Source organism: Carettochelys insculpta, chromosome 14 (genome assembly GCF_033958435.1).
Source record: "Carettochelys insculpta isolate YL-2023 chromosome 14, ASM3395843v1, whole genome shotgun sequence".
Classification (NCBI taxonomy): Eukaryota; Metazoa; Chordata; order Testudines; family Carettochelyidae; genus Carettochelys; species Carettochelys insculpta.
This window is the reverse complement of record NC_134150.1, coordinates 2370753-2391121: the sequence shown is the minus strand read 5'-3', so window position 1 is coordinate 2391121 and position 20369 is coordinate 2370753. Positions and strand designations below refer to the sequence as shown.

The window sequence follows — 20369 nt, the reverse complement described above, 5'->3', positions numbered from 1 at the left end:
CCGCGCGCCGCGCGCGTGCAAATCGACGCGCCGCCGCGCCGTGACGCCGCCGCGCGCGCGCGCGGGCGGGCGGAGCCGCCCCCGCAGCAGGGACACGCCCCCTGCTCTGACGCCCGCGGGGCCGATCCCCGGGGTCCCTGCGGCCGCCGGGTGAGCCGCCCGCGAGCTCTGCCCGCTCCCCACGTGCTCTGTTCTCTGGACCTCCCAGCTGCCCCCGTGACCTCCCTGGAAACCCCTCCCCGGGACCTCCCCCTGGGAATCCCCTGTGCCTGTGACTCCCTCCCCCCCATCTTCCCAGCAACCTCACTTCCCCTCCCCAGCACCCTGGGACCCTCGACCCTGCTCCCGGTGCTTCCTATCCACTGGGACCCCTGACCTTCCCACCCCTCTGAACGGCTTCAGTACTCCTGACTTCTGCAGCCCTGTAACCTCTGCCATGCTCCAAGAGCCCTGTTTCCCAGCTGGAAGTGCTCCAGCCTCCTGGTCCTTCCATGCCCCAAAGCTAGAGCTTTTTATTCTGGTGGAACGCACCAGAACAGAGTTCTGGCATCTTTCTTCCATTAGAACTCCAGAAAAATTTTCACTTCCAGTCCTGCAGTAGCACAGGGACTGGGACAGGAGCACCCGCTGCCCTGCAGTGGCATGGGGACTCGAACACAAGCACCCACTGCCCTGCAGCGGTGTCGGGACTTGGACAGGAGCCCCTGCTGGTCCCGCAGCACCCCGGGAACCAGAGCATTAAAACTGAACACTCTATCCCCTATGAGGAATCATCTGACTTGAGTTCTGGAACCTTTTCTCTGGAGGAAAAAAAAAAAAAGCACTGCCCAAAGCCATCTATGGCTTCCTGTCCCTTGGTTTCCACAAAGGCCAAGGACCCTCAGCCTGGCCACTCACACTGTACCTTCTGTCTAACACATTGGTGCCTGTTACTGTACAGCAAAACTTCAGAGCTACAGACACCTCAGGAATGGAGGTTGGTTGTGACTCTGAAACGTTTACAACTCTGAACACACCAGCATGTTGCTTATTCCAAACTTTTGCAACTGAGCATTGACTTCATGCAGCTTTGAAACTTCACTATGCAGCAGAAAGAGGCTGTTTTTAACCCCATTTAAATCAAACACACACCAAAGCTTTCCTTGTCATTTTTTAAACCCCGCCCCCCTTTTTTTTTGAGTTGTTTATATTTAGTACAGTTCTGTACTGTACTGGGTTTTATTTCCCCTCTTCTCTGCTGCTGCCAGCTGGCCTACTTCTGATTCCAAATGAGGTGTGTATGACTGGTCACTTTGTAATTCTGAGGTTCTGCTAAATTTGCATTCCCTTTGGGTTAGAATACACTCACGTGAAACACATTTACAACAGTACACAACAGTTTGATCTCTGGCTACGAAGTCTGTAAAAATAAAAAAGAAACCACATCAGATGACTGATATGGGGCTAGGTTTTTTTCAGACTCCAGGCTATTTCTGAGCCAGCCACATTGCACTGAATTGACAGGTAACCAGGTGCAGATGTTTTCACAGTCATTAAACAGTAATATTGTGTTGGGTGTAGCTGTAACTGCCCACAAGCAGTCTCAAAACCTGGGACATCTAGAACTTACTGGAGAAGCCTCTACAGTTTGAGCTCAAGACCAGCTGCCTCTCAACTTAAGCTGTAGAGGACATATTTTTGTCTTTGCTCTAGGTACCACTCCGTAGGACAGTTAACCACACATGTGTGTGGGTTACATAGCATCTTTACTGCGAATTGTAAGCTGAAAATCTTTCCACTGAGGCTATCAATAAAATTACAGAGCTAAATAAGGGTAAAAGAAATTAGGGGGGGAAAGATGGTTTGGAGGAAGACTTGGAATGAAAAAGATGGACAAGGCAGGGAGAGAAAGGGGAAGGGAGGCATTTCCTCATTTTATTACCTTCACATTGGTATTGTGTGAAAACACCACTGCTAGAGCAGAATAGGATGGAGACAAGGGGCCAGATTCTACCAGAGACGACCCAGCTTGTCAGGGAAGGTGGTGCCTTTAAATCCCTTTTGCAACATCTAGATTCTGGACTGCCTGAGTCTGGAATGGCCACTGTTATAAGCCTGAGATGCTTTGGGGTATGTCATGACCTACAGCAACTTCCCATCAGTATCCCATCATGCCTTCTACTGCTTCAGCCTCCACTTAGCACTGCTCTGCGCCAGGACTGCAAGGAGAGGAAGAGAGCTGGGGGCAGAACCTGACCCCAGATCTGCGATGCACAACCCATGCCAGCTTTTCAAACTACAGCAAAAGCAATTCTGAACTCTCACCAGACATGAATGGGGAATCCCCATTCCTGCTTCTTTCGCCCCTAAGGAGGTGTGTGTGATAAAATGGGGATTTTATTCACCTTATGTTGCATGTGAGTTCTGCTGGCCCATTTGTGTGTGACAGATTCCCTGGATGTAGTACACAAACGCCTAGATGGTGATGTGAATTTTGTGTATGACTGCCACTGAGGGATGCTACCCTACCACCTGCATGTGAATGCAACCAGGTGACACCTTTGCCTGGGAAGCCAGACAAAGGTTGGAGGAGAAGCCTGCAATGAGGGGCTGCAACCAGACAGCTCTCAGTGTGGTAGTCTGAGCTGGGTAGGAGCACAGAAAGGGAGCCAGGGCCCAGACTCCGGGCCCCCCTCCCCAAAATGGGCTGTACTGAATGTTCCTGTCTCTGTGCTGACATCTGTCTGGCACTGCATCCCTGTAGAATAATAATCCTTCTACTGTCCCTGCTGGCTGAGAGTCACATCCAGCCACGGACATGGGGTGCAGCGCCCTCTCACTCTCGCAGTTTGGTAACAGAGAGCACCAGCTTTCTTCTCCTGCTGGATTGCCAAGCGAGGATGTGAGGAAGCCACACAAGCTGACACCTGAAGGCCCCGAGAGCAGTGCAAGCTGAGGTCTGAAGTAGTGATGTTCACTAGTTAATGCATATTTGGTGGGAAGAGGCAGATTTGTATACATGGGGACATGGGAAAGAGTAAGGGTCAGCATTAGGTGCAATACCATGGTTACGCAGTAGCAGTAAGTGCGGGAAAGGCAGAAGAGTTGAAACTGGAATGTAGGATGAGAGGCGAGTCTGCACTTTTATTTTTTTCTTTGTTAAGGCCAGTAGAAAAGATGGATAGAGAGGATTCATTAAGGCAACAGGGGACACTGTACTAATTCAGGACAATTGCATCTGTACTTAACAGGCAGCAGGTTTAAAACAAACACAAGCAAGCACTTTTTCACACAATGCCATCAGCAAGAGGATGTTGTGAAGGCAAAGACTAGCACAAGGTTCAAAGAAGAGCTCGAGGAATACATGGAGGATAGGTCCATCAATGGCTGTTAGCCAGGATGGGCAGGAATAGCATCCCTAGCCTCTGTCAGAAGGTGGGAACGGCTGACAGGGGAGGGATCACTTGAACAAAATATGTTCTGTTCATTCCCTCTGGGGCACCTGGCATCGGCCTCTGTCAGAAGACAGAGACTGGGCTGGATGGATCTTTGGTCTGACCCAGTCTAACTGTTCTTATGTATTTCTCTTTCACAGTCCCTTGCGGACACCTGCGCTGGGCTTCCAGCAATCACCTTGCTTAGGCTCTTTCCCTCCTGACTGGGTTTTTGCATGCTGCACAGTTCCCTGCCTGCACGGATATCCCCACTGAGCCAGATTGACTCAACAGGTTTGCACCTGCACTTTGCTTTCCCTCTGAAGAGTTGTGCAGTGACCTCCAGTTCTGATCCAGCATACCACTCTAAGTAACCACATTGAGTCCTTTTAAACTCACGCTATTTATCCAAAAGTCCTTTCCTTGTCTGTTGCTCTCCAGAGAAGCCTGTTTTGAGCTAATAGAGACAAGCCTCTCCAGGTAGCAGAACTGTTCTGAGGGAATCGGCCTAGGCCTTGCCCACCACGAAGAGCAATGGTCCTCCTTGCACATGGAATTATACAGAGTCCCTGATCCACAGGGATACATGAACTTCATATGATCAGATCTCCCCACGATCCACCTCTCTCAAAAGGGCAGGCAGAAAGAAGTGTCTACTGATGTCATTGTGGAGATTATACGCCAGGGCAGGAGAACCCAACACTCAGCCCAAGACCTTTTTTCAGATTGCCCAGTGTTAAACATGGGGGCTGCAATCTTCCATCCTGGTTGTCTGTCCACAGTTTGTGTGGCCATTTCACCACATTCTGTGCTTCCTTTTGCCACCCAGCAGCATGTGCTCATTCTATACACATTTATTGGAACAATTTTATACCTTAACTTTATGGTCCTCTTTTTCACATTGAGGAGAAATTCAGATTTAAGGGACGCAAAGCCTGTATGTCCATTTTTGTGCCAAATAAAGCCACCTTGAATTAGGGTGAGCGTACATTCCGTTTTGGCTCCCTCGTTAAGTCCTGTTCCAGTAGCTTTTATTGCACTGATACACTTGTGTCATGAAAGGGGCAATTTTCTTTTCTGACCCAGGTCCCCAGGATTCCCTGGAGTTGAGTCATGCTCTGTCTCCCTTTCAGCATTCACCAGGCTGTATGCGGCCTGAGCACAGCAATGACTCACAAATCAGAATGGAGAAGCTGCTTGTCCACGGAGAATCCTACCTCTCCTCCTCCAAATTCACCGTGTCCAGTCATCCTTCCTACCTCCCTTAGAAATATTTTCACCACCGCCTGACCTCTCACCTGAGCCACTGCCCCATGTCTGGTCTCTAGGGCAGTGGTTCCTAACAACCTTTTCAGTAACATGGCACACTTCCGTGAGACAAAAGAATTCCAGAGCTTTATTGATTGCTCATAAATGCACAGCCATGGAAGCAGGGAGGGGGAATTGATGACCCTGCACCAGCTGGGGGGCTCAAGCAACAAGGATGCCTGATTTCAGCTGGTGCAGGGCTGGTCAATTTCCCCTCGCGGAGGCTTTGCAAAGTGGAGGGTGACCAGAGAGCAAGTATGAAAATCTAGATCAGGGATGGAGGGAAGTAGGCACGTATATATAACAAAGCCTTGAATATAGGGACAGTCCTTTTAAAACTGGGCCATCATGTTACACTGCTGGTCCCAGAACCAGCCTGTGGGCCATGCAAAGCCTATGGCCGTAGGATCTCCAGCCCGTGTGCTGTCGAGGGAACTGGAGAGCTTTGTTTATCTTTCCTGCTTGAGGAGTTGTTCCAATTTGGTCTGACCAGTTACACTGCTGACAGTTTTGAGGCTAATTAAATGCTGTACATGTGCCAGTCTTTTCCATAGAGAAGTAATACTGTAGAGAAGCCAGAAAGTGAAACAGCAAAGCACACAAGCAGTGCTAGAGATCTACACAGCATCCCACAGACAGTGCCAGGGTGCAGCGCACCCCACCTCTATGATCCAGTGTGGGGGGGTGGGGTGGGGGTTCAAGCCGATCCACTCTTGCAGCTCTGGCACCTGAGGGGCACAGACTTGGCTCTAGTCAGAAAACAGGTTTGTTTTTCCACAAAGAACCTAAGCTCCGCAGCTGTGAGTGACAGACAAGGGGATTACCACTTCAACACCTTTTTTCCAAGCTGACTCTGGGCCGCAGGTTTCTCATTATGCTTCAGCCGTGCCTGGCCCTAGAAATCCAATAAGAGCTTATCACAAGCTCCCAGGCCACGAACGCTCTGGCTCTGTCTACACTACAAGATAAAATCAAATTTATTAACATTGATTTTGTAACTCTGGAACTTATAAATTTGATTTTGACTATCCTCACCCCCTCACATGCTCCTCACAAAGTCAAGTCAACTTATTGCCACACAACTGGCAAACATCGACGACTGCAGTCGTGCATTGTGGGAACTTATCCCACAGTTCCCTTTGCCCCGCAGCATTCTGGGCATGCTCACCGGTCTTTGACATCATCTTCCCATGTTGCGTTTTCCTCATTCCCCTACCATGTTAAGCAAACATCCACTTTTCCAGTCAGAAAGAAGGAAAAGTAGGGCAGCCGCAGAGATGGCAAAGTTAACAGAAATCTTTCTTCTGTAACTGAATTATCAAGGATTTCGTAAAAATCAGCAAGTGTCTATCTTCTCACCTGGCCATCCACTGACTGTCCCCCCGCCCCTCCCATGATTGCATCTGATCCCTGAAAATAACACAGGGTCCCTGAAAAGCTTAAAGAAAGAGTTGATAGCAAAGCTTTTGAGACAAAGACAGCTGCTGAGGGGAGGATATTTGGCTTTCTTGTTCATTATACAGCTTCTGTGTTCTCAACTGGCCATCCACTCTTCCCTGCGTGAAAGGGAGCAAAGCTAGAAGAAAGGGGATAGAAAGGGCTAGGAAAAAAGATGTCTTCCCTCTTCGCTACACAGACATTGCCAACATGGGGGAAGGCAGTGGAATCTCACACACTGAGCTTATAACAGAAACAGGAATCTCAACTGGCCCTGCACCCATGGTTCCCTGTGTTTTGGCAAGCCAAAGCATGAAGAACCAGGATAGGACAGGTTAGGAAAAAGATTTTATAACTTAAATAGCAAAGATTTTGCAAAAAGCAGCAGGTGTCTGCAATGGACAGCAAGCCCCTGAAAATATTTTTGGCAGGGGTGGGTGGGGTGCTGTGATCTGCAGCTGCAGAGCTGGTTGAAATGTTCCACCACCCCTGCGTATCTTAGCCACTGGGGGGGAGACTCCCCCTCTGTCCCCCAGTGGCAGCAAGCCCCAGGGTCTATTGCTGGAGTGTGGGGGGCCCATTGAAATAGCCCCTCCCAATATCTTAGCTACCAGGGAGACTTCCCCCCAGTGGCTGCAAGCCCCCGAAATTCTTTCCCACCGTTGGAGCCCTAACCATGAGCAAGCCAGGACAAGGTGCTGCCGGGCAGCATGCATGGTCAGTACCAAACAGCAGGCATGTCCTTTCATTGGGTCAGGAGCTACCCATGTGATGTGGCTGAGCATGGGAGAAAGATAGCCGAGATCATTTTGGCGGAATTGGCCTACGTAATTCCACTCCATCCTTTGGAACCACCCAAGTCAGCAGGCACAGCTCCTATATTAAACGTTGGACTCCTGAAGTAGTCAATAGCCCAGCTCCTCACCAGCTCTACTCTCCCTTTTCTGAGAGTCCTAACACATTCTCCGCAGGTGCTTGTCTAAGAGAAGTAACTTTGTAGGACTGCATTTCACTGACACGCAAAGGCACAGACTCCGAGGGGAAAAAAAGGGTTTGTAACAAAGACATTCTGAAACGCCGCCCCTTCCCGAGAGGACAACAGGCTGAGACGGGAGGGTTCTGCTGGGTGGAACACCATCAACCTACAGCCAGAGCTCCTGGACTCCCTTGCCAGCTGGGTCACGCTGTTGCGCCAAAAAGCACTCCCTGCCCAAACAGTCGTACCTTCCTCTTTGGCATGGCTCCCACAGATAGCATGCAATAGCTGTGAGCCAGGAAAAGCAACCCGGAACTTATGAAATAAGCCTAGCTGGGAACTCGTGTCATTTCTTAATTTTTGACTAGAGAACGCCTGCATTTGCCTGTTTTTCAGCAGGGCTGGGGAGGATGATGCAGAAATGTTGGCTACTCGTGGTGGCAGCTCCTGACAGCTGATCTGTGCATGAAGCCAACTGCTGGCTCATTGTCAGCCAGTGTTCTCGTAAGCAGAGATTTCTACACGGCTCATCACGTTTTGTCAAAGCACGTGGTTCTGTTGCCTGAGTCTTTGGAAGACAGACATCCATCTCACCACTTTCATCCTTGGGTGTGTCCCGTTCTTGTGTCTCTTCCCTACAGACTACCAACTCTCTCGTTCTGGCTGCTCTCCTCCAGACCAGTGTGGACACACATCAGTGCTCAGCACCTGCTTAGCCAAACGTACCACAAAACCCTTCCAGTCAACCAATTTCTTGAGTTTTCCTTTCCTCTCCGTTCTTATACACCCCAGTTTTTTAGGCATAGCTGTACACTTGCCTGACAGCTCCAAGGGTCCACTTCCCATTCCCCTTAACTCCTCCCTGTGCTCACTGTTCTGCTCACCTAGCTGCTTTGCTGCCACTGCCCCTCCTTGACCACAAACTCCAACCTCATCCAGTCTGTAACATCAGCCACAGAGCTCCCATTTCTCTCTGTTGTCTCCATGGGTGGCTGATCCAGAGGACACCCTCTCTGGAGGCTGAAGGGAGGAGGAGTCTCAGAAACACCCATGAAGTTCAGGAACAGAAGTCCCAAAGAAAGGCATTAAAGCATTTCCCATGCTATATTCTGGATCTAAAAGACAGAGGATCCCAATATCTGATATTCCACCTGCTACCATTCTCTTCTTTCATCCGCTTGCTGTTACAATTTGCTCGTAGCTATGACATGTCACGAATATAACCATCAGAAAAGCAGCGACTTCCTCAAATAAATAGCTATTCCTGCTGCAGGACCAAGGATAAGCAAGAATTATTCGTACAGTGCTTCACTTGCTGAAAATGCAAGCCAAGTTGTACTGCAGTCACTCTGTTCACTCCTGAAATGCAGCTACCCCTAGGCGAAGGACTGCAGGGAAGCAGACAATGGGTGCACAACAACTGATGCACAGTGGAAGAAAAGATACTTTTGCAAAGGAATGCCACACCAAAATGAAAACATCCTCCTTACAGAGGAGACAAGGGCTCAGATTTTGAAAGCACAATCCCCAGGCTGCGTGGACTTCAAATGCCTGGGTCTTCGAAGGATGAAGGGCTGAGCTGCCCAGACTATAGCCCACAGCCCACAACGGTTTGAGGAAGCTTTGGATTACTGAAGGAGGCATTACTTTGCAAGATGGAACTCCTTAATTACCAGCTGTTAGTGTGACAGCTGACCGGGACCACCCCATCCCATCCGCCACTGACTTTGTCACCTCTAGATCAACCAGAGCAGCACTGGGGATTGGCAGCTTTCAGCACCACAGGAGGCAGGGACTCCTTTTCGTTCGGTATAGCGATAGCATGGATTGCAGTGCAGTGCAGTTTTACTCACGCTGGAAATTCACCAGAACATGCTGAGTGAGTGTGTGCACACTTGAGGTCACAAGCACGCTGCTTGTCACCACTGCCCTCTGCTGGCAGAAATATTCATGCCTGCTCACAATGCGGGTGATCACAGTTGCTCCAAGAGCTAGTGCAGGAAGTCCTCTCTGAGGAGTGGTAGGGGATTAGAGCGTAAATCCAGAGTTCTGTCACAGCAGAAGTTCGCACTCCTGCTCTTTTAATGAGCAGATCCTGGCGTGGTGCCTCATTTGACAAAGCTCCTTGATGTGAATGCCAATGATTAAATGGACAAGCTAAGAGAACTTCTACCTCAGTGCCTCAGGCGCCAGAGTTCTAGGCAGACAAAACCCAGGGCAGATGACTTGCCTGCTAATTGCCTAGGCCTGCTCTGGTGTCTGGGCACCAATCAACAGATAACAATCACCGCTTGTCAGACTGTCTCCATCTGGATTCTGCAGGAGTCATGCACATTACTGCTGAGCTTGGCAGAGGAGCTGTGGCCTGGGCAAAGCATGAGCTGAGCTAAGGGTGGTGTCTACTCCTCTGGCTTTGCCAACAAGGGGGCTGCACTGAGCCGCTCTCACTCTTGTCCATTTGTGCCCAAAGAGCTTGGGTCAGTAGCTGCAAGAGACAGAGGGAACAGGGTGGGATTCAAAATAGCTTGTCCTTAGGGAAGCTGCGTGGCACTGCCTCTGGTACAGAGTGGTATCCTGGGAGGAATTCTCCAGGCTGCTATGTGAGGCATAAATAGCAGGTGGCATGAGCTGGCTCTTACCTACAGGCTAGTCAGGGAGAAGCCCAGCACATGGGACGCTGGGTGGATTTCTTTGCTGCAGATGAGCACACAAAGCAATTGTTGATATCGGGTGCTGTAGGGACAAGGCAAAACCTACATTTGAACTGATTCTCAGAGTCCAAAATTTCCCATACAGTGGGAACTTTGGTAGCTTGCTCTTCAGGAGTCACCCTTGCAAGGGAGGTATTTATGTTTACTTTCCTGTGTCATGGAACTTCCTCATAGCAGCAACAACCCAGGCTGACTCAGGTGGTAGGTGCAGCCCAGCCAGAAGCAGGAATTGCCAGAAAGCCTCTTCTGAGGTTCTCAGACAGGTTTCCTTAATGACCATGGGACCAATCTAAGCAGAAACAGTTGGAGAATGCTTCACTGCTATTACGCTCAGGTCTAAGCAGAAAAGACACTGCTGCAAACTGCAAGGTTTAATTCTGCTTTTGTTTGCTTGAGAGTGAGATAACTAATTAATCCTCATTACAGAACATTCATTCTATGTGCAGAATCTGCTCTTTGTCAATTGCTTTTGGTGTAGAATGAGCAGAGGATCACTTGCCTGGTCCCCTCATCTGCAGCAGTTTAGGGCAGGGCTTCAGCTTTTCCTCTTACCATGCCTCTTCCAAAGTTAGTGGACCTTTCCAGGTTCCAGCCATCCTGCCACCACTAGGACCTGTGTGCTCAGATATACCAAGTGCAAGAGAGACAAACAAGCATCAGAGAGGCAATAGAGCCATTTCCATCTCTAGCTGTTTGTAGTAAGGAACAAAAAAAATAAGATAAAATAAAATCAGTGAATGGAGGAGTTGCATAGCAGGAGCTTGTATGTATATTTGTGCATGTGTACACATGTGTGTCTAAGAGCATAGTGTTCCCATTGAGGTAGAGTGAAAAATCAAAGCCTCTGCAGATCAGAGAAGAGGGTGTGTGCACTGGGAGCCTGGGAACTTGTGCACCAAAGACAAGGTTGCACTTGGCAAAAAGGGTTTTTAATTGGGTCTGGGGGCACTCACCAGGATTCGCTAATTTAAGGCTCTTAAGTAAACTAAGCTGTCATGGGGTAAGAGAGAAGGTCCTCTCGTGGATTGGTAACTGGTTAAAAGGCAAGAAACAAAAAGGAGACAAGTGTTCAGCTTTCAGAACAGAGAGAGGCAAGTAGCGGTGTCCCACAGGGCTCTGTATTGGGACCAGTGATGATCCACCTATAAGTTATCTGGAAAAAGGGTAAACTGAGGTGACAACATTTGCAAATGATACAAAACTACTCGAGAGTTAAGTCCCAGGCAGACAGTGAAGAGCTACAAAAGGGATCTCTCAAAACTGGGATCTCTCACAAATCAAAAGCCAGACCAAAACCAGATGACGTTCTCTGAACACAGATCATATGATCTGGGGGCCAGTATCAGGAGTCCAATTCATGATTTTTGAGCATTAGGAGATAGAAAGGCCATTGTTTCTCTCTCTAGGAAGTGGTCTGTGCCTCCAGATTTTCCCATACAAACTACACAATGTGGTTTTGTTTTGTCAGTATAAAAATCTGCAGAAAAAATGAAAGATGGAGATCAGCGTAAGACAAATTGCATTTGATATGTAAGCCATCACAGGGGATTCAATTTTCACATTACATTCACTAGAAGCGTCTATTAGTAAATATACCTGAACCTTCCCAGTCCAACCTGGAAGTGCTATCAACCACAGGGATCCTCGTAAAAGCACATGAAGCCTTGTATATATTCATCTAGGTGGAAGCACATCTCTGCAGCACACATTTCACAGTGTCAGAAGATTACATCAGCAGAAGTAGGGTTCTATAATGATAAATGCTTTATTCTTCACAGCACATAAAAATAGAAGAACTGAATATCACAGAACACAGGTACACTTCAAGTGGAGATGTGTACATTTTACATAATCCTATTTTTAAAGGGGAGATGCACAAAGGAAATTCTGATCTCTGCTAGTTTCAGACAAAGCTGTTTTGTAGATTTTAACAGTGACACACTGGATCTGATAACACAAACAATGCCATTTATGCTGGCTGCAGGCAAGGAACAATGCATGAGGACAGGTTCCCCATGCAGGGAGGCCGTCTTGCAACCTTTGATACATTCTTGATCATTTGCCTTTGGCAAATACAAATCTTGTTCTTTCCCAGATGCCGTGTCCTTACCTACAGGAGCGCACATGCACTGAGAATCAATCTGCATACTCGGCACTCTAAATCCTTGGCTCACCATACGCCTCACCAACGCTTTGTGGGGATTTCTGGTTCAGAGTCACATCTAGGATGTGTAGAATTATGCCACAGACCAGAATGACTGGGGCAAATTCTGTGACCCTCTGGGGAATAAAGCCTGGGAAAAACCCTGAGTGTGTGTTACATTTGGTACAAAGCAGCCAACACTTTTCTCTTTCTTGTTCTTCAGTTCAAATAATGTTTAGCCACTTGAGCCTTAGGCTCGGTTAATATTAACTGCAACTACCATCATCTCCCCAGCTTACCCCTTGCCAGCTTTCACCAGATAAAAGACAAGTCCATGATGTCCATTTGGACTGGGATGAGCCTACAGAGGAGGCAAGATTCATTGCATATGAACATGCAGAAGAAAGAAGTGTTCTTACTTCATTCCCACAACTATCTTATCCATGGCAAAGACTAATAGCACAGAGCTGGGTCTACGTAATTGGTAGAAAAGCCCCACGTAGTTTGCTTTGCCCAGAAGCCTCAAAAAGAATATACAAATAGTTCTTTATGGGACATAGTCAACACTCCCGGAAAAATGCCTATCTACTTAAAACCTCTTTCATCATACAGCAAAGGCAGTGGAATTGCAAAGTACACGAGGAACCTCAGAAGCTCCTTTGCTTTGGGTGATTCTGTGAAGGGGTTTGCAAGTCCCATGTTAGCACTGGGGGAAAAAAACAAACAAACAACTTATTACACTGCGAAGCTGGAGACAGACCAAGACTGAGCACTGCACTGAGGCAGGCTGCCAGCTTGCTCGGAAACAGAGAAAACTGATCTTGGGATCAACTGAAGGAATAAGGACAGATTAAAAATTAAGACTGGGGGGAGAAAAGACAAAAGCCTGGTGCTCCTGGCCCCATGATATCCCAGTGCCTGAATGCACCAACATGAGAGATGCCATGGCAGCTCCTGTCCCGTGAGCAGCACATGCAGGAAGGCCAATCCTGGGCCTGTGCTGTTACGGTGGGGCAGCTGGGAATTTGTTGAACGGGTAGCTTGTTAGCAGCACATTTTGGAATCTCCTCCCTGTGGAAGGCACACAGAGCCCTTTTCACTTCCACTTGTAGAGCTTTACCATCTTCTCGGTGAGAGTGGCCAGAAGGTTATTGTGGTTCACCGTGAAGGGGCAGATGTCCAGCACGGGTAGGTCAGTTTGTAGCTTCTGCAGTAAGGAAGCACTTCCAGCATCCCATACCTGCAAAGTACAGAGTCATTCACCACAGCTGACCTTCCCCTCAGCAAGCAGCACCTTATTTCTAACGTTGCTGGTGGGAAGCAGCCCCCTTTTCTCAGCTTAATTTAGCCATTTGCAATCACCCACCCCAGCTAGCAGAGACTCACTTTTTGAACCACTAAGTCTGCCACTGCTCTCCCCTCTGGAAGGTCTGCTAGCCAGGGACCTGAGAGTTTAGAAGTGCCAGCTGAACATGGCTGCGCAAAGCACTGCCTCCCAGAACAATTCCAACATAACCAATCTGTTCAAAAGTGGTTTTGATGGACCATAAACAGAAAGTGTGAGTAAGGAATATATGAGCAACTTGATACCAGAAGCAAAAGTATGGAAAGCTCATGAATACACGCAGCTCCCTGCTCACTCTCCTGCCACCCACAATGCAAACTCCCTCATACCAGACTTAACATTGGGCCAGATAAGACTTTCCTCCTAAGCACTGCAATAAAATGCTGCCCGTGTGAAAACGAAAGTAAAAAAAAAAAGAGATACCATGGCAGAGTTTGAGGCCTCGTCGCCAGCGCACACCAAGATGCTGCCATCCTCCTCTGGACTCTGAAAGATGGCGTTTTTGGTCAGTAGTTTGCAGGTGGGCCCTGCACTGAATGTCTGAACAGGGTGACAGGAGCAAACCACATCAACAGAGGCATCTGTCAGTTGGCTACAGGACAGTTCCATGACCACACAATGAAGGCAGTTGTTGCTCTTATCTATGGGATGAAAATAAAGGATAGCTCTGTTGAGAACAAGAGTTACTTATCAAATACAGTTTTCCTGTTGATGGGACCTGCCCACCCCCACCAGCAAAGGGCCAAAACTAAGCTGCCAGGAGATAAGAATCCTACTGCCAACCCGCTCAGGATGCATGCACATGGCAAGAGACATTGCGGGGCACATTTGCAGCCAGGCATTCCAGGCTCTCTTCCCAACCCTGCTCTCAGCAGCCTCTCTTCTGTACATGTGCAGAGACACAAACAGCAGTTACTGTGTCCTGGGGGAGGCCTGGTACTACTGTGCTAGCCAGACCTTCACCTCTGAAAAATAAAGGTACCCTTTCTGCTATGCTCTCAGCTCGCTGAGGCTGCGGTGGGAGCACTCCAAGGCTGCCCCCAAATCCTGGCACCTCACAGGGGCTTATGTATCAAGGCAGAATCACAGCAAACTGGTAACCGTGCTGCAGAGAGGGTGTTGTTCTTGCACACAATTACTCACTGGGCCTGTACGTTGCAAGGCAGTGCCGAGTGATGATTTCAGTCTGAATATCGATGCAGCCACCAGTCTCCAGCGGCAGATGGTGAGGCCGATAGGAGTGGCTGGCCTTCTGTTCCCAAAAACAGCCTCCTTCTAAGGTCCCAGCTACTACTCCACCATACGGCAAGGTGGCTGAGGCCATCCGGGGCAGGTATGATAGGCTCACCATTGGACATCTGAAAAAAAAATTTTGCAAGAACCTGTAATACCACTATTCAGCTTTCACGCTTCTGAGTTTCTTCCCACAGCCTTGATTTCTCTCAGCTGCACTTTCCAAGGGGTCACAGAGCTAGGTTTCCGATAATTAGCCCTCTGTAGCCTTGAGCAGTTTACATAAGTGATCAGTTTTCTTTGACAAGAATTAAGCAGCTTTTATTGCTATAAAATTCCCAAACAGAGTCGCAATTGCATTTAGCAAGTACATAAAGATGACAGCGTGAAATTAAAAGAATCAGAGGTCTGCGAAGAGCCCTTGAGAGGTCATTTAGTCTTGTTCCCTGCACTTATGCCGGGACTAAGTCATAACTAGACCAGAGGGTTTCCAATTTGTATATTGGTAACTCCTTTCACACAGCAAATCTCCGAGCTTGACTATCCCCCTTATAAATTAAAAGCTGGGGGTGGGGAGAGTTATGTAATTTAATTGGGACTTGGGCTCTCCACCCACTGGGACTGACAGCTTCCGATCCCCGTGTAATCCCCTGAGGGATCACGATCTCCAGTTTGGTAACTCTTGAGCTAGACCATCTCTGACAGACGTGTGACTCATCTCTTCTTACAATCTTCACTGAGAGAGGTCCAACAGCTCCACAGGCGATTTACCCCAGCGCTTAGCTACCCTGACCGTTACGATGTTTTGCGGAGCATCCAGTCAAAATAGCTTCTGCTCTAAATTAAGCCCATTGCTTCTTGTCCTACCCTGAGGAGTTAAGGAGAACAAATTTCTCTCTGACCTCCTTGCAACAATCTTATGTATTTAAAACTACTCTGTCCCCTTTCAGTTCTCTCTCCTCCAGACTAAACAACCCTTTTTTTTCCCCCCCAGTTCTCCCTCGCAGATCGTGTTTTCTAGACCTTTACTCATTTGTGTTGCTTTTCTCTGGACTCTCTCAGATTTGTTCACATCTTTCCTGAAATACAATGCTGGGAACTGGACACAGTATCCAAATGAGACCTAATCAGAGCAGAGCAGAATTACGTCTTGCATCTTGCTTATAACACACTTACTGTATCCCAAAATTGCATTTGCTTTTTTGGGGAGCGGGCACTGTTTGCTCATATTCTGGTCCTCTCAGACCGCCAGATCCCTTTCTGTAGTTGCCGGGAAGATATTTCCCATTTTGTATGTGTGCAACTGGTTGGGCCTTCCTAAGTGGAGTACTTTGTATTTGTCTAATTAATTTGACCTTATTTACTTCAGACCATTTCTCCAGTCTGGCCAGATCATTTGGAATGTGGATCATTTTCTCCAAATTGCTTGCACCCCTCTCAGCCTGGTATCGTCCGCTGACTTGGTAAGTACACTCTATGCAGTATTTAACTCACAGAAGATGCTGAACAAAACCAGACCCACAACGGATCCCTGCAGGACCCTCGCTAGGCCCTTTCAACTTGATTGGGAACTACTAGTGATTACTTTTTGGGAACAGTTTTCCAACCAGTTACACACTCACCTTACAGTACTTTCATTTAGGTTCTATGTCCCTAGTTTGCTTACAGGTCATGCGAGACAGTATCAAAAGCCTTACTCAAGTCAAAATATACACCTCTACCACTTCCTCCAATCAACAAGCCTCACTACCTTGTCAAAAGAGCTATGAGGTTGGTTTGACGTTATTATCTTCTAGGTGTTTGCAGACTGATTACTTATTTTATTTACTCCAGCATCTATCCAGGTTCTGAAGTTCAACTGACTGGTCTGTAATGATCCAAGTTGTCCTTATTCCCTTTTTTCAGAGATGGGAATACTTTGCTCTTTTCCAGTCCTCTGGAATCCCTCCTGCCTTCCATGAAAAGATAATTGCTAAGGACTCAGACACCTCTTCAGTCAGCTCCTGAAGAGGTGAGACAGGCTACGAGGGAAGACTGAAAGAATTGGGCTTGTTTAGTTTAGAAAAGAGAAGGCTGAGGAGGAACATGATAGCAGTGTACAAGTACCTAAAAGAGGGTCATAAGGAGGAGGGAGAAAACCTGTTCTCCTTGGCCTCTGAGGACAGAACAAGGAGCAATGGGCTTAAACTGCAGCCAGGGAGGTTTAGGTCAGACATTAGGAGAAACTTCCCAACTGTCAGGGTGGTTAAACACTGGAATAAATTGCCTGGGGAGGTTGTGGAATCTCAAATCACTGGAGATACTTATGAGCAGGTTAGACCGACATCTATCAGAGATGGTCTAGGGTGCTTGGTCCTGCAGTGAGGGCAGCGGAACAGACTCGATGACCTCTCGAGGGCCCTTCCAGCTCTAGTGTTTTTCAGTTCTATAATTCTATTATACTGATCCCCAGGACATAAGCACAACAGCAACATCCTCTGGAAATAAATTTACTAATTTTGGATAAGAGTCCTGATATTCCCCATATCCAGACGAGCAAGGGTGAAATAAAACCCAGAGAGGTAATGATCTGAGCATTTCAGGGTCAGAAGCCCCAACTGTCCTCTATCAAAACAAAAAGTGATCCCATAACTCACAGGTGAGTAACAATTTACTAATCCTCTAAGAGGTAACTAGAAGTTCATAAGAAAGAGGAGAGGAGGTCAAAAGGTTGCAATGCCCCAAAGAAGCACTTGCAAACACTTTACAAGAGCTGCTCCACCATGCCACTTAAGGGAGCATCAGAGCCAAAACACTAGAGGAACTCTGCAGAAAAACATTTGTAACTTGGCACTACTGATGAGTATTGGGCACAGCCTCTCCCTGGGGAAACTTGTTGCACAATACAACACATATACTCAGAACATGTCTCTTGGAACGTTCAGGAATTAGTTATGAACTTGTCCCTCCATCTCTCAGTCTGTTCTATCCTTATGGCTGGTTCTGAGTCTGCCCTGAGTAAGCCAGCTGTATTTTTACAGCTTACTGTTAACACGCATGGAAGATGCTTTTTTAATCAAGCGATTATGCTCACCTGTGTAAGATACTATATTTAATCTCCTGTGCACTTGTGAAATTCTGGGATAGAGAGAGTAAAACCATACCTGGACTTCTGAGGGGCTAGTTCCTGGACATGAGAGCTTGTGTCCCTTAAATCATACACCAGGATAGAGCCATTGACCAGACCAGCATAGATGTAGTTGGTATCATCCAGGCACCAACAGCAGCTCCAGACAGGGCGGCCAGCATTGTATGTCTGGACCACAGTATTTGTTGTCAAACTGTGGAGGGAAAGGAGCATGTTGACAATGCAAATTTATACCAAGTCTTTTAATTCCACGATATAACACACCCAGCCAGCGAATCTAGAATTAAGCTCTCCTCAGGAACTGAATGGTAGGTGTTCCCCTACAGATTGTGAAGTGAATCTGAAGAAATGTAGACAGCATATCACTGTTCAATGTAAAAAGGACTTGACATTCCACTAAAGCACATACATACTGAAAAAAGTAACACACTTCCTTCTCTTTACCTTTCAGTCTGATCCGGGGGAATAAAAGTCCCTTTACAGTGGCTGCATGGACAGGAGTTTCAGACTGAGGTCCTAACTGCTTTGTTGGGAGAACAGAGTTACATTACTAGTCTGGAAATAGTTAGGAGAAGGCATTGGACTGTGGTCCCAGAATACTGCATATCCTAGAAACTGGGAGCCTCATTCATCAGAATTCCTCCTGCTGCTTATTGGAGAGGGCTCAAGTTCTGAGAAACAACAGGAATGGGAAAAGGAGAATTAGACTAATCTCTTATTGCAAAATAACTCTGCTTTTTTAAGTATGTGCACACGTATGCAAGGAGCATGAAGAACTGGAAAAGGCAACTACACCTCAGTGTAGAGAGCATAACTGCAGCCTATCCTAACTGGACAGGGAAATGTAAGCCAAGTATCACAAGATGTCAAGTCAGCCGTTAAGAAATACTGATATAAGTAGTACGAATAAGGAGACAAGCAGTGACCAGAAAACCCAACACCACAGTACTCAATGAACATCTGATACAGACTACCAGACCTGGAAGAATACATCCCACCTAGCCTGTGGGATTCCTCTATCCTGACTGGTTTTAAGTCTCCCAGCCCAGCTGTAGAGACAGTGTTCCTACATTACTGGGACAGCAGTTCTCACAGGTGCTGACTGATGCTCTGCCTATGTGTTTCAGGCGCGTGCAACTCAACCTTGATCAGATGTTTCATATCAGAGAAACCTCTGAGAAGCAGGGAAAAGACAAAGCAAAATAGTAAAAACCCTGGTCCTGGATCAAAGAGAACAAAGCAGGTAGTAAAAGTTAAATTAGCAGATAACACTGCATTTGTGCCACAAGACACAGTTGATCTGGGCTGGATTACTTTCAAATTTGTACCCAACAGAGATCCCACTGAGAGAAGGCAACAAAAACAGATAAGACCACAGCCACTCACGCATTCAAGGGACTAGGAAATGAGACCAATTTGTCAGGTTAATGCCCATATTCCAGAGGAGAATGGAAGCTCTAACTGAGAAGTGTTCTCACAGACATCTTTTTAGGAGAAAGAACAAAAAAAAACCAAACAAAAAAAACAAACAAACAAACAAAAAAAAACAGATGATCCGAAGTGCACTGAGGTGAGCTAGAGAGAAGGCCAAAGGCTGGACAACTTGAAGGCAGATGGGATGGATTGCCCCTGTGAAGCAGCACATACCTGGTAAGTTTAACTGTATGGTCCAAAGCAGCAGACAGCAGCAAGCCATCTGTTCGATTACTGAAGGCCAGTCCCCGAATCTGCTTACTGTGGATAGGAATGTACTGACTGCTCTTCAGATTGGCAGCACTCATCATCTTAACGCCACAGCCTGTCATGGAGAAAGGACAAAGCTGATTATTCACCTATCGTGTAGTCACCAGCGGTGGGGTGTCTGACTGTAAGCCATATGCCTCACTTCAGAGCTACATTATCGATACTGAACTTGAGAGACAGGTGCACAGGAAGGATAGAGCTCAGTCACTACTGAGCTCCTTATTCTGCTCCCCCAACCTTCTGGTCAGTCTGACAGATTTCATGAGAATTTCAGCGTTAACATTGTGATCTGTCACTTGCTCTCAACCCAGGTTCTGACCAAGTTAAACAAATCCCAATGTTCAGTGTGGCCAGAGGTCTATGCAGGATAATGTACTTTCAGAGGCTAACAGCAACGAAGGGTCCTGTGGCACCTTACAGACTAGCAGAAAAGTTTTGAGCATGAGCTTTCGTGAGCACAGACTCACTTCGTCAGCGAAGACTTCATCGCGGCTACCCCTCCGATACTTTCAGAGGCTAGTTACAGGTAAACTATTCACCATGCTCTAGAAACATCACTGTACAGAGCTCTGTACAGATATTACCAAGCCACTGATCTGTCACTAGATAAAAGCTAAAATGATTAAGGTGAACTGAGAAGCTGTTCAGAAAGCTGTCTAAAACCCCAGATCATTAACTGCATAAAATAAGTGTGAGTCAGAGAACGTCAAAGCTTATTGCAATGAAAGTAGGTATGACCGTGCAACTCTTTTACAGACAGGATATCACACAGAGGAGAAAGCAACTTGCCCAAGGTCATACAGCAAGTCAGAAGCAGAGCTATGAATACAACACAAAGGGGTTCCCCATCCCTTCACCTATGGAGTAATACTTTCTCTGTATGTCTTATGCAGTTAATTACAAATAAGTTCAAAAACAGTATCCGAACACCTT

At 47.3% G+C, this 20369-nt stretch overlaps 1 protein-coding gene across 2 annotated transcripts in view; it reads right to left on the bottom strand.

The window, feature by feature from the left end:
* Window positions 1-11614: 11614 nt before the first annotated feature.
* The window catches only part of RFWD3 (ring finger and WD repeat domain 3), a 32035-nt gene continuing 23280 nt past the window's right edge, over window positions 11615-20369 (bottom strand). For both annotated transcript variants that reach the window (XM_075008613.1, XM_075008614.1), the window contains exons 9-13: window positions 19341-19491; window positions 17710-17886; window positions 14477-14691; window positions 13757-13974; window positions 11615-13228 (exon numbers count right to left, since the gene is read on the bottom strand). In XM_075008613.1, coding sequence (XP_074864714.1) covers window positions 13085-13228; window positions 13757-13974; window positions 14477-14691; window positions 17710-17886; window positions 19341-19491 — 905 coding nt within the window. In that variant the 3' untranslated portion in view covers window positions 11615-13084. The remainder of the gene's footprint in view (window positions 13229-13756; window positions 13975-14476; window positions 14692-17709; window positions 17887-19340; window positions 19492-20369) is intronic.